The sequence below is a fragment of the Caenorhabditis elegans genome, chromosome IV (assembly GCF_000002985.6).
Source record: "Caenorhabditis elegans chromosome IV".
Lineage (NCBI taxonomy): Eukaryota > Metazoa > Nematoda > Chromadorea > Rhabditida > Rhabditidae > Caenorhabditis > Caenorhabditis elegans.
The window spans coordinates 2,103,329-2,117,250 of record NC_003282.8 but is presented as its reverse complement, the minus strand read 5'-3'; the positions used below and the strand labels follow the sequence as shown (position 1 = coordinate 2,117,250).

General features: G+C 34.5%; 3 protein-coding genes across 6 annotated transcripts; 2 read left to right on the top strand and 1 right to left on the bottom strand.

Annotated features, from left to right (window-relative positions):
- Positions 1–1,421: 1,421 nt before the first annotated feature.
- On the bottom strand, positions 1,422–2,614 carry xbx-4 (DUF3719 domain-containing protein). Its single transcript, NM_067764.5, has 3 exons — positions 2,449–2,614; positions 1,784–1,875; positions 1,422–1,739 (listed from the first exon to the last, which is right to left on the bottom strand). The coding sequence occupies exons 1-3, from the start codon at positions 2,576–2,578 to the stop codon at positions 1,626–1,628; spliced, it is 336 nt and encodes a 111-aa protein (NP_500165.1). The 5' UTR covers positions 2,579–2,614; the 3' UTR covers positions 1,422–1,625.
- A 1,224-nt stretch (positions 2,615–3,838) lies between these two features.
- On the top strand, positions 3,839–5,361 carry C23H5.8. Of its 4 annotated transcripts, none has more exons than NM_001307450.4 (5): positions 3,879–3,972; positions 4,170–4,282; positions 4,331–4,516; positions 4,757–4,843; positions 5,164–5,361. In NM_001307450.4, exons 1-5 carry the CDS (start codon positions 3,897–3,899, stop codon positions 5,302–5,304), a joined length of 603 nt encoding a protein of 200 aa, NP_001294379.1. In that variant the 5' UTR covers positions 3,879–3,896; the 3' UTR covers positions 5,305–5,361. The 4 variants fall into 4 exon arrangements, with proteins under 4 accessions (NP_001379710.1, NP_001122757.1, NP_001294379.1 ...); NM_067762.8 differs by having other exon boundaries at positions 3,885–3,972; positions 4,757–4,852; positions 5,164–5,357; NM_001392263.1 differs by having other exon boundaries at positions 3,839–3,972; positions 4,757–5,360.
- Positions 5,362–5,842: 481 nt separating this feature from the next.
- On the top strand, positions 5,843–13,195 carry che-6 (Cyclic nucleotide-binding domain-containing protein; the record flags this gene model as incomplete). Its single annotated transcript, NM_001356910.3, has 13 exons — positions 5,843–5,905; positions 5,958–6,055; positions 6,468–6,676; positions 7,387–7,554; positions 8,377–8,597; positions 8,846–8,955; positions 9,496–9,671; positions 9,720–9,807; positions 9,856–9,937; positions 11,085–11,526; positions 12,521–12,615; positions 12,667–12,762; positions 13,076–13,195. 13 exons carry the CDS (start codon positions 5,843–5,845, stop codon positions 13,193–13,195), a joined length of 1,968 nt encoding a protein of 655 aa, NP_001343628.1.
- Between the last annotated feature and the right edge of the window lie 727 nt (positions 13,196–13,922).

Below are 13,922 nucleotides of genomic sequence, written 5' to 3'. Positions count from 1 at the left end.
GGCAACTTTGGCGAATCGGCAAATAGAGGGTTTGCCAATTTGCCGAAAAAACGGCAATTGCCGACAATTTTTGAAAATTGTGAAAAAAATTTCAAAAAGTGTCCTTTTCAAGTGTTTCCGTCATTAAAAAAACCTCTAGATACTTCTGGCAAATTGATATCCGGCAAATTGGCAAACCGGCAAATTGTCGAAGTTGAAAATTTCTGGTAAATTGGTAAACCGGCAATTTGCCGAAAATAAAAATTTCCGGCAAATCGGCTAATCGGCAATTTGCAGAAAATACAAATTTCCAGCCAATTGGTAAACCGACAATTTGCCAAAAATAAACAATTCCGGCAAATCGGCAAACCGGCAATTTTCTAAATTTTCATTCAGAAAGTTTGTGGAAAGTGTAGAAAATCCTGGAAAGTTCTGGAACCGCTTAATATTTTTTATTAGGAAAGCTCCAGAATTTTCGTAAAAGTTCCAGACATTTATGTGTATTTCCCTGTAAATGCTTAAGTTTTCTGGAACTTTCTCTATAAGTTTTGAAACTTTCTGAACTTTTTTTAATGCTTTGAGAAATTATATATAGTTGTCTAGGCTTTTGGAAAATGCTGGCATTTCGGGAAAAACTTTAAAAACTTGAAAATTTTTGGCATTTTCTGGATAGTGAGAAGCTTTTGAAGATGTTTGAAATATTCTAAGCACCTTGCCAAACGCCTGGAGTTTTCTGAAAATTTTTTTTGGAGTTCTAGAAACGCCTGGAGTTTTCTGAAAATTATTGGAAAGTCTTAGAAGTTTAAATTAATAGAAGGTTAGATTAAGAAATTGCCAAGACTTTCCAATAGTCCCAGAAATTCCTATAACTTTCTCAAAGCCTTAAAAATACTTAGGGAATTTCCAAACGTATGAAGGAAGTTCCAGAAAATTTCAGAGATTTCAGGACTTTTTATACCTTTCTGGAAATATTCATAAATGTCCCGAACTTTTTGAAAACTTTTGAAGCCATTCCATTTCCACTTCGAATCATTCCAGAAGTTTCCACGAACTTTCTAAAAATTTCAGTAATAATAAAAATCAATCTCAAAACGTTTCAAAAACTTTTTGGAAGGCTCTGAATAATTTTTTACTTCGTTCGTCGGATCTTTACACTTTACAACTGCAAAGATCAAAAAAATTAAGTCATTTCTTCTCTTCCATAAGCCTAATGTTTTTGTCTCCTCTTTTAACTTGAAAAACATGAAAACAATTTCCAGTATACTTTTTTTCCAGATTGCCACGTCATCAATTTTTCAAATGAGCACGTAATCCCCACTCCGCGAAGGCTGCTCACTAATTCCGTTGGCTAATTAAAAAGCGGTGGTTGCGGGGTTTTCCGGTTCCGTTTTGAAATGAATCGAATGAGGAGAGGAAGAGATGAAGCCGAAGAAGAAATTAGAAAACATGGTGCACTTTTCAGAAAATGTATATGGAAAAAGGGGAAACAGAAGTGAAAGGAGAAAATTTTTAGAGAATAGGCAACAAATATATATCGGGTGATAGTTCAATTCTACCAACTTTTTCGGCAGATCTATAATTTAAAATATGCCCTACAAAATGGAAAAAAAAGTTTTTTAAAATAAAAAAATTTCTGAAAAATTAATTCATTTTTTCTTGAAGTTATCAATTTTTGGTAGTTTTTCCCGAATTGCGTTTGCAGACTTGGAGTGTTGAATTATTGATTTTTGAAAGCTCAAGCTGTCAACTGGGATGGGGTGCTGAAAATTTAGGATTTCCAGTTTTCAGTAAAAATTCTTATTACCGTCACTTTCTGAGATTCAAAACGGGATCCGGTAATCCTTAAATGAGGAAATTTGTCCCTCCATAGTGATGCTTCTCGGTCCAATTCGGGGTCTGAATTTGGAAATTTTAGAATTTAAATGAAATTTAATTTAATGTTCGAATTCAGCCTGTCAGGGGCTTTAAGTTGAGTATAATTTTTTGAAGGTTTGTATTCTTGTTTTTTTTTTTTTGGAATTTTGGAAAATATTTCAATTTTGCTCTTTTTTTTATTTTTTGAATTGTATGAAACTTTATAGTTTTTTTTCTGATTTTTCGCATTTTCGGAATATTTAAAAAACAATTTGCAAACATTTTTTATAAGATATTCTTAGTGAATATTTTTGCATTTTTTCGAATTTAAAATTTGCGGAAGTTCTCCAAAGTTTTCGAATTTTCTTAAGTTTTTGAACATTTCAAAATTTTGGGAATATAATTTTTTTTGTAACTCAAGCAAACTTAGTCATACTTTTTATATATTTTGTAGCTAGTAACGCGGAAAATAAAAAAAAAACATTTTAATTATCAAGATTTAGAAAATTTCCAAAAAAACCTTTTCAAAAAAAACTTCAACATTTTATAGCTACTTTTTCCATTTTGCATTATTTTAAAATATACATTACTATTTTCAAAAAAAAAGCCACCCACCACCAGTACTTTTCCCATCGAAAACCGCGTTATCCCATGAATCCAGAAACTCCTCAGCTGCCTTCGAATTTGGAATTTTTCCACGAAGTGTTGGCTTTGATGACGTGGCTGATGTGCTCCAAGTGAGCATTTTTATTCGAAAACTGAATGTTTGAGTCAGGAAATGGGAGAAAAATCGGCATTTCTCAGTGGAGCGCGGTTGTCATGGCAACTAGTGGGAGGCAGGTGTAGTGGGTGTAGGGGCGTTGGAGGCGTGTGTTTGAAGGAGAATTTGATGAAAAAGTGTATTTAAAAATGAGAATTATCGAGAATTTCCAAAAAATTTCTGTAAATGAATATGTTATGTTATCATTACCTATATATAAAAAAATAATTCCGTTTGTTCCGTAGTTTGTAGTCTGTGACGTCATAGCTTACAAAGGCAAGGCGTTTTCGGCTGTTGGAGGGATATTAGTTTGGGGTTAGTGGTGGGATATGTTCGGGGTACTGTAGTTGTACTGTAGAGGTACTGTAGGAGTACTGTAGGATTACTGTAGTTTAGGAAAAATTGAGTTTTTGTCTTTTGAAGAGATATAGGTTTTGGGTTAGTGGTGGGATATGGTCGGGGTACTGTAGTAGTACTGAAGAGGTACTGTAAGAGTACTGTAGGATTACTGTAGTTTAGGAAAAATTGAGTTTTTGTCTTTTGAAGAGATATAGGTTTGGGGTTAGTGGTAGGATATGGTCGGGGTACTGTAGTAGTACTGTAGAGGTACTGTAGGAGTACTATAGGATTACTGTAGTTTGGAAAAATTGACTTTCCGTCTTTGGAAGGGAAATTGGAAACTTCGGGAAACTTTTGGAATGTTCCAGAACCTTCTGGAAAATTCTGGAAAGCTCTAGAACCTTCTGAAAAATTCGAGAAAATTCTGGAATGTTCTAGAACCTTCTGGAAAAATCGAAAAAAAATTCTGGAATTTTCTAGAAGCTTCTGAAAAATTCGAGAAAGTTCTGGAATGTTCTAGAAACTTCTGGAAAATTCGAGAAAATTCGTGAAAATTCTGGAATTGTTGTGGTGCCGGAGGCGCGGTCATCGGCTGGTATCTCATAGAAAAATATTTCAAAAACTGAAAAAATAAATAAATCCTAAATAAAAAATTGACATTTTTTATTTTTTGAAAAAAAGAGCTAAATTGAAAAATGTTTCCGAAAAATAAAATTTTCTGGTTTTTTTAAAATTCTATTTTTCATCGCCACAAAAACTATAGCAATTCTCGATGGGGGACCCAAAAATTTTCAATTTTTTGTAAAACTTTTTACTTTTACCATTAGCATAAGAGTTCCTACTCTGTTCTATGATCAGTGTTAATTGAAATTAGCTCACTGATAACAGAAACCCTTATCACTAATTTTTTTTTTCATCGTCAGTTACTTTCACTGTATCATATAATTTTCCGGATTGTCTGAAAATGGCAAATTTCGCATATTTGCGTCTATATTTAACAATTATTCTTAGTTTTGCAGTCCAAACAAGTGGAAATATAGGTATATTTAAAAAGTTGATCAAAAGCATAAATAATTTTTGGGTCCCGGCACGAAATTAAAATGGTTTTCGTGGCGGGACTCCAATTGCTCTCAATGAGAGCTTACCTAACTTTGAATATAAACTTGACTACTTTGCTACCAATTTGAAAAAATTCACATTGTTAGGTCTCGCCACGAAATTCGATTTTTGTTTCCAGGAAAATGTGTCCTGTCCTCAGCGCCGCCAAGTTGGCTCAGCACAAATGGCACTGGCATTCTCGAGTACGCAACTGCAGGTCATCCAACAAATGGGACAAGTTTTTGCATAGAGGTAGTGTATGCGCCTTTAAACTTTAAGGGGCAATCAACTTGTTTTCAGGGTAACCACGATCAAAAAACTGCCCACGTTGCATATCATATCGACTTGGGAAGTGAAGTATTGGCTCCCGAATCAGTGGAGCACTCATTTTCAGAAAACTTGGGCTCCCAGAATGGATGTGTGAACAATAATACTGGAGTAGTGTACTGCTTCGCAATTTGTTTGAATGAAACTTTGCAGAATATGGTAAAAATATTTTCATTTAAAAAATTTGAATATTTCGGTCTTATAAGGTATACCTTTAGCTGACCTATTCCAGATTGGAGTTTTGCCAAAATTTGAAAAATTAAAATTGAAAAAAAAGTATTTCTTGTATAGTTCCCAGTTAAAAAAAATTTGAAAACCAGTGCACATTTGATATTCCATAAAGTTTCAAAGTTTCGAAATTCTACTCAAATCCAAAATTTTTTGATCTACCTTTTGCAGGTCATCGAATCTGCGCTTAAATCAAATCAACCGTCAGTTGTGGCTCAGGATATTCAAAAAACCACTCAACTAGATTGGGCGATTACTGTACTCCAAGTTGGGCAAATTCTGTGAACCATATTCCTACTGTATCTCTACCGTACCCCTTGAGTACCAGGGCTGGGACCAAAAAAAAATTTTGGACCAAAAAAAAAAAAAAAACAAAAAATTGAAGTTTTTAAAAAACCAAAAAATATAAAAAAACAAAAAACTGAAACTTTCGAAAAACCAAAAAAAAAAACCGAAAAATTCCAAGCCCTGTTGCGTACCCCTACCGTACCGTACTGTATCTTTTCTTATTGCACCCCTACAGTCTCACTATCAGTACAGTACCCGGTCATTTGGGTCTCGTAACGAATAACTTGCAGGTCGATTACAACGATCCGAACACCCATCTGAATGCCAGTGTATTCTTGGTTGAGGACGCCTGGTGCAGTGTTTATGTTGGGATTCGTCCAAAATTGGGATTCGACTGGTTGTACGAAATTCAATTGGGAAAGGTTTTGTGAATTAATGCATTTTTTTCAATTTTTTCCCAATTCATGTAATAAACTTTAAACGCAGTTTTTCTTCTATAATTTTTTTTCCAGATTTTTAAATTTTTAGCCGCCTTTTTCAGGTCGTCGAGAACCTGAATTTCAGTATAATCATGACCTACTTTGATTCATATTAAAAAAATTGGGTCTTACCACGAAGGTTACTGTAGCGAGATATGTGTGTCGTGACAAGGCCCAACATTTTCAATTTGAAGCCAGCATTGTCCTGAATGATATCAAAATTAGATTTTTAACTGTTTAGGTTTTTGCAGCGGGACACGACTAATAATAAGTTTTTTTCCTGAAATTCAGCCATGGTTAACTTAAAATTTAAAGCGTCAAATAGCTTTTCACTATTTTTGAGCCCACTCTGAGCTCTCTCCTCTTCTCCACAAATCTTATCCCTATGAATAGGTAGATTATCCCCCTCCGTCGCCACCCGGATTTGGATTTTCCTTACCTGAATACCCTCATATTTCTCATTTTCTTTTCAAAAAAATTATCGATTTACATGTCGTCTGCAGAGGTTTCCGACTCGGAAAGTCTCCTGGATATTGATATTTCGCAGTATGAAGTATAAAAAGGGCGGGGCCTGAATTATTCCAAATTTTAAATTTTGATTCCAGGTTGTTGAAAAATATTTAGAAGATGAAGAGTTGGAATCATTTGACATTTACCCATCGGGATGGACTATTTGCAAGGATATTTTGCACGATTCTTTTCAGTAAGTTGATATTTTTCTTAAATTTTTCATTAAAAAATTCAAATTCACGACAAAAAAAAACTACCCCTGGCAAACTTTTTACTGGGTGCTTAGCCCAAAGTTAAAAAAAAATTAAAACTTCTGGGTTACTGTAGCACCAAAAGTACGCAAACACCGAAATTGACGCAATTTCAAGGTAGACAGTTGAAATTTTTGGGTTTACAAGCAAAAAATAGTGCAGAATTCAAATTTAAAAAGGAAAAGTGGCAAAAATGTTTGATTCGATTTTTTGGGTTACTGTAGTCCAAAAAGTACGCAAACACAGACTAACGAAACCCAGAAAGACAGAATTTTACGCCTTTTTGTGCTAGAGCTTTGAAAACTTTGGGTTTGGGTTAAAACAATTTCCAAAATTTCTAAAATAATTGTTCAGCCGACTACTGTACTTCTACGTGCCATTCAACTCAAAATACTATTACATTTGGTCATTTTTCGTGTCTTTTGGAGTAATGTACAATATGTTTGCAATGGTTATTTTCATATTTGCCGACATAAAAACTCAATATTTTTGGAATTGGATATTTTTGAATGTGATGTTTGATATGGTATTTATTGTCGATATTTTTGTGCAATCAAGGTTGAGTGAGTTTTTTTTCCGTATTATTTTTAACCAGCCGTGGACCGCACCTACGGCGCGGCCCCCGACTTTTTTGAGAAAACACATTAGATATACGGTGTCTATCGCGGACCTCGATCGATGTCTGCTGCGCATTTAGCATTTAGCATAAGGTTTCCCAAAATTTCGTTGCTCTGATCAGAGATCAAACTACATAGGGACAGAAGGACACGCGCTTTATATATAGTAAATGATTTATAAATTAATTTCTTAATTGGAAAATAAAACAAATTCCCCCGGCATTATTAACTCCTAGCTTCAAAGCTTTAAAGTTAAAGCTTGAAAGTGAAAACTGTTGGGTTACTGTAGACTCAAAAGTACGAAAACACTGACTACAGTAACCCAATACATCCGATTTTACGCAAAAGGGAGCTACAGAAAGTTCAAAATTGATAATGCAACTTGATTTCACCAATTAGAATTTTCGAATTTCAAAAAAATTCCGCTAATAATTTCAGTATCAAATTTTAATTTTCTCGTCAATATTCTGTACTCTAGCCTAAAATTGCGTAAAATTCGCTGTATGTATTGGGTTACGGTAGTCAATGTCTGGGTACTATCGAAGCTACAGTAACCCGAATTTTCAGATTTTAAGCTATAGATCCTATAGAAAAAGTGGTCAAAACCTTATTTTTAAATATAGAATACTAATTTTTGAAAAAAAAGGAAATTTCAGCATACCTACATGAAGGCGAAGAGGTCAAAAACACGAAGAAACTTCGAAAAAACTACTTTTTCCAAAAACTGAAAGTGGCAAATGACATTTTCTGCCTGTTACCATTGGATTTTTTGCTTTTCTTCGACGATTCTATGTCACTTGTCCGTACGATCAGGATTGTTAAAGGTATCAGAATATTTTTGTTCTTTTTTTGAGTTTTTTTTAATTGGATAAAAAATTCAAAACCCTTGCCATTTTTTTAAATCGAATCAGCTGAGCTTTCAGAGCTGTTTTTCGAAATTATTTTAAATTCAGTGTTCCCGGGTTACGGTAGACGGTGTTTGCGTACTTTTGAGGCTACAGTAACCTGAAATTCTAAAAAACTGAGCAACAGCTTTGAAATTCAGAAATGCAAAAATGACAGGAAGTTCAGAATTTATTGTTCTTACTTCTGTGCAATTTTTGGAGGGATCCTTTTTAAATCCTTTTTTTCTCAATTTTCAGGACTTTCAAAAATTTTATATGGATTTTAATTATTGAAATCAAACTTCTGGACATGTTCTACGTATCCAGCTGAATTTTTAGAGTTCAAGCTCAAAATCGCGTAGAGTTCGGTGTTTGCGTACTATTGGAACTACAGTAACTCAAAAAATTTAAAATTTGAGCTAAAAAACGGTTTTTATAGAGAATTCGAAAAAAAACCCTCAATGAAAAATACAACTCACTGATTGAATTTTTTTGTTGGAAAGTTGCATATTTTAAACATCTCAAAAAAATTATTAAACATTTTCTAGCACTTTTCCCCTTTTAAATGTGAATTCCCCGCTATTGTTTGTACCGAAACAAAAACTTTGAATTGTCTACCATGAAAAAAAAAATCAAATTCGGTGTTTGCGTACTTTTCGGCCGACAGTAGCCCGGAAAAATTTGATGTATATCCTAAATGGTCATGGAAAAACTCCACTGGCTCATTTTTCTGCCTTGAATTCGAAATTTTAAAAATTTCAGTAATCCGACTAATGGATTTTGTGCAACGGACACAACAACAGACAACATTCCCACGCGCATTTAAAATCATTCTTCTGGCAGTGTCATGTATTGTATTATTTCATTGGAATGCATGCTTGTACTTTCTTTTTTCGCTTTACGAGGGAATCACTGAAGAGTCACAGACGGAATTCGGATTTTCATATTATAAAGTTTTTGAACCAGTTTTCCCAACTTGTCAGGTGAGTTTAGAAGTTACAAATTGCTTGGATAAGATTTTTAATACGAAATTTGAGCTTCCAGCCATTTTTATTCACTTAAACACAAAATTCTAACTTTCCATCATTTTCCACCACTCACTTCCAAATGTTAGAGCTCTAGCTCGAAATTTCGTAAAATTTCGTTGTTTTTGGGTTACGGTACCCGCTGTTTGCGTATTTTTCGGGCTACAGTAACCTCAATTTTTGTAAATGTTCACTAAAACATTCAGGCATACTACGATGAAAATTGCTGGTTTGGAGAAGATATTGATCACACTTTGGACCTTGATGACGTCAGAGACTCTTATAAAAAAGAGATGGCGGAATATTGGAAGGATAAGTGAGCTTTTTCGGGAATTTGGTGCAATTTACCATTTTGTTTTAAACATCATTACATTCCGAGTATGCTCTGAAAGTTTCAGAGCATTAGCACCACTCTGAGCCAAGTTATAAGCAATGCCATTTTGCAAGTGGACCGCGACGCAACCGCAACGCGCTGTTAACACTTTGAAAACCTAGTAATAAGAATAATAAAAATTTTAAAAGAGGGAAAAAAAACTTCAAGCAAAATTTTGAAGAAATTGACATTTCTTTGAAAAGTTGAAATTTTTCGCTGTCAGCCAAAATGAAAATTATTTTTATCAATCAGTAGAGAAGCTATAGTTGAATTTTTTCGCCAACTTTCAAAACACTAGCTCCACTCTGAACTAAGATGTGAGCAATTGAAATTTGCGCTTGGACCGCGACGCGACCGCGTCGCATGCTAAAAACTTTGAGATTGTTTATCTTGGTTCAAAGTGGTCCTAAAGCTCTGAAATTTGAGCATTCGGCTCGCACACTACACTCCTATTTGAAAATACCTGAAAATTGAAAATTCCAGACACTACCGCTGGACGACTGGAAACTTTTCCCGTGAGTACAGTATGTCTATCTACTGGTCAGCACTAACCATCACAACCTGCGGGCAACAACCATGGCCATCCACAAGCTCACAGAACTCTCTGGAAGTTTTCGATACTTTGATTGGAGTGTTAGTGTTTGCCACAATTATTGGAAGTTGGTTGCCAACACAACACAAAAATTCACCGAAATCTGAAATTTCAGGCGTCGGAAGTGTGGTCACACAGATGAGTCAAACTGTCAATGAATTTCGGCAAATGATGGATGGAATCAAATTTTATATGAAATATAGGTGTTTTTTATTGCAAAAAAAAATCAGTTTCTGAATAAAAAATTACAGAGAAGTAAACTCGGCTATTCAGGAACGGGCACTAAGTTGTTTTATGTACTTGATGGCACATAATCAATTGGACGATGAAGAGGTATTTTTTGGAGTTCGGTGCAAAAATCTTTTCGTTCACATACAATAAATTTCAAGACTCTACGACCATATAAAGATGAGATATAATATATTTATGTTTTGATCGCGTTGCGGTTTAAATTTTTTTCTCAACATTTATGCACAATTTACGTGAAGGATTTTGTTGCCACTATTATCATCATTTGAAAGCTCTTGGTGAGCTGAATACGAATTTGACGCTGAAGTTTTAAAAAACTCTGAAAAAATTATTTTAAATAGAAATTGAATTAAAAAAATTTTTTTTTTGGCAATTTTCAAATTTTTACTGAAATTTTTATATTTTTGAACTCAGCTCACCGAGAGCTTCAAAATGACCCCCATATCGGCTAGGTTCCTCCAATTTTGGGTCCCGCCGCGAAAACTACAGTACCCTTCGTGGCGGGACCCAATTTTCGCGGCGGGACCCAGAATTTCCGGAACTTAGTCGATATGGGGGTCATTTGAAAGCTCTCGGTGAGCTGAATACGAATTTGACGCTGAAAAAAATCGCGGTCCAGCTGAAAATTTCAAACATTTATAACTTGAATTCAAACATTTATAACATAGTGCTTGCAAAGCTCTGAAACTTTTAGACTTCACTGCAAACTACCTAAAAAATTTATAAATTTAGTTTGAAATTTAAAAATTTAGTTTTCTTTAAAAATGTTTCGTGCAGCGCGGCCGCGTCACGGTACTCTTGTTGTCGGAGAGATCAAATTGCCGGAAATTCTTAATTCCGGCAATTTGCCGTTTGCCGGAAATTTTTAGAGGGATTTTTAAATAAGACGGAAACTGTGCCTTTATGAAACTTTTCCCGGGTTTCTTTAGATATTTTCATAGAATTTGCTTACTTTTCAAAATAGATGTAGGAACATTCATTGGATGCGTACAATTTTGCCGATTAAAATTGAAATTCTGAAATTTATCTGAAAAATAAGCAAAACCACAATTTGCCGTCATTTTTGGCAAATTATCCGTTTTAGCCGTTTGCCAGAAAACTCGTTTGTCAAAATTTAAAAAGTTCATAACTCGACTTCCAAGATACCTAGCAGGCGGAAAATTTCAGAGCTTGTTTTAGAGATTTTGAGACATTTTTTTTCAGGGAATCCTCTTGAGACATTTTTTTTCAGGGAATCCTCTCACTTCTCCCACCACGTCTCCAAGCAAACATAGCTGCAAACCTCCACATGGAAACTCTTCAAAATATTCAAATCTTCGCATTATGTGAATCCCGATTCATGCATGAAGTAGTCCTACTTGTCAAGCAACAAGTCTTCTCTCCAAACGACTATCTCTGCCGAAAAAACGAGAAAGCCAAGGAGTTGTTTATCGTGAAAAAGGGCAAATTACGGGTGATCGACGATGATACCGGAGAGGAAATGGGAGAACTGACGGAGGGAGCGACATTTGGAGAACTATCGATAGTATATGTTAAGGGCAACTTATTAGGCACGCGGCGGTGTTGTTCGCTACAATCAGTTGGTTTTTCGGACATTTATGTACTTTATCGAGATGATGTGTCACGACTTTTGCAAGAATTTCCGCAAGAATATAAAACTATTGTGATGAATGGTGAGCAGCAGATTATAGTATATTATAGGACTTTGACGGGCTGCAAAAATTTCAAATTTCTGGGACGTGTGGGAGCTGAATTACATATATGTTACAGTAGGAAAAAAAGTTTTTAAAAAAGTATTCACCATATAATTCCAACAAAGCCTGATATTTTAAGCAGAAGGAGAAAACCTCAGAGCTTACGGTTGAAGCTTGGTGTGTAAGCCGTTGAATTTATCACAGGAGCCGCGCGGTCGTCTCAGCTCTCCCTAGATCAAATTCATTGAAATTTTGTTACTGAGTTTGACTCTGTTTTTGTCCTTTTTTAATCAGAAAATCCATAAAATTACAACCTGTTCTCTGGTAAAAAACATTTTTTTTGTTTTTGAAAACAACATTTTTCCAATTTTCAGAGGTACACAAAACTGGAACCGACCGCCTTGTGTTTTGGACTGAAAGATCGTTTATTTTGATTAATAGGCTACTTTTCTGTTTTTCTGTGTTTAGGACATGTGACCTAGAAACTTGCGATCTAAATTTGTAGGCCAGCAGAAGTTGCCGCAATTTTTTTGAAGTAGATGGCCTAGAAAACCAAATTTTGCCGGATTTCTAGGCCATTAAAAATATCACTCAATATGTAATTGATAGGCAATTTTACTGTAAAATGATAGTTTCTTTATAATAATAAATTTTTAAAAAAACTTTGAAATGGATGGCCTAGAAAACCAAAAAAATACAATTTAACTCAAAAATGTTGAGCATGCCAGGTTATTACAGTTTCAAACTGGCGGCCTAGAAAAAGCTAGGCCACCAATTTAAAATCCTAATGAATTTATTTACGCTTAATAATTTAGACTGCCAACTTAAAAAAAATATATCTAAGTAGGTTGTATCGAAAAAAGTTGCATGGCCTAGGAAAAGGTATTCTAGGCAATCAACTTCCAAGCCTCAAATCTTGACAGAAAATCAATTATTTTAAAAATTATTTAACTGAAAACTCATCAATTTCCAGCACGAAACCTGCTTCACTCCAGGGGGCTCCTGGAGACCACCGAGCTTGGGGAGATGTGCGACCCCAGTGACCACGAAGAGGCTGATGACCTAGTTGTAAGCTGAAGTTATATTTTTACAAAAACATGATTTCAATTCTTTTTTTAGCTGGAGGAAATGTCAGTTGTAGAGCAACTCAATCGGCTCAATGGAATAATTGATGGTTTGAATGGGAATATGAATGTGATGATTTTGTCTTTTTCGGTGGGTTTGGGTTAAAGGCTTTGTTGGGGGATGGGGGGGGGGGGGGGAAACATATGTCAACTGACAAGTTGTTAAGCATAAAATTTATTACGAATTGTTAGTTTGTAACTTTTTTCTAATTAGTAAATCTGCAAAGTTGTGAACGTTTAAAGTTGATGACTTTAAAAAATTAATTTTCAAAAAAAAAAAAAAAAGTTCAACTCGTTGTATCTCTGCGGTTTCGCAAGTTATCAAAAATTAGTGAACTAACAAAATGTTTGTTGACAATTTTTTTTTTCATATTTTCTAGTTTTCAAAATAATCAATATTTCAGAACTCATGCAGCTACTACAAGCAAAAAATCACCGGCTTGGAGGATACATTCAACCAGAATCGAGAGCAAATTCGAAGTGATTTTAAAAATGGATTGTATATTGATTTTATCGATTATTAGTCTTGTTTTGAGCTACAAATTTCAGAACTGTGACACTTTGAAGTTGGTGGCCTAGAACGTTAAAACTGTAAGTTTCTAGACCACCAGACTGTAATAGGAGTGAAGATAATGATTTTAAGTCGCTTTTTGGAAAACTCAAAATTAACAGTTTTACGCCAATTCACCAGATATTTGCAATTGATGATGAATGGCCTAGAAAAAGCTAGGTCATCATTTTCAAAATATCAAACCTTTGTTTAAAATAAAAATTCTTGAGTTTTGAAAAATCAAAAAAAAAGATAGTTTACTTTGAATTTAATTCAACATTTTCACATAATTTTTTGTTTCATGGCCTAGAAAACCTAAAAATATGGATTTCAAGGCCACCAACTTTAACTTAACTTTAACTTAACTTAAACCATTATAGCTCGGCGGAATATTGTTATTTTGAACTCTGCAAAGTACCAAAGGCATTACAAATATAAATTCCTCAAAAATTGTGGTGGCCTAGAAAACTTGAAAATTGGGTTTTCTAGGCCATCAACTTTAGGTTTTCCTAACTGGCGGAAAATTGATATTTTTGAATTATTCAAAAACCCATCGAGTCACTCGTTAGAAACCTATTTGTTAAGAATTTTTTGGTGGCCTAGAAAAAATCTAAATTTCTTTTTTTCGGCCACCAATTTCAATCAGCCATAAAGTTGTCTAAAATATTTGTTAAGAATTTTTTGGTGGCCTAGAAAAAATC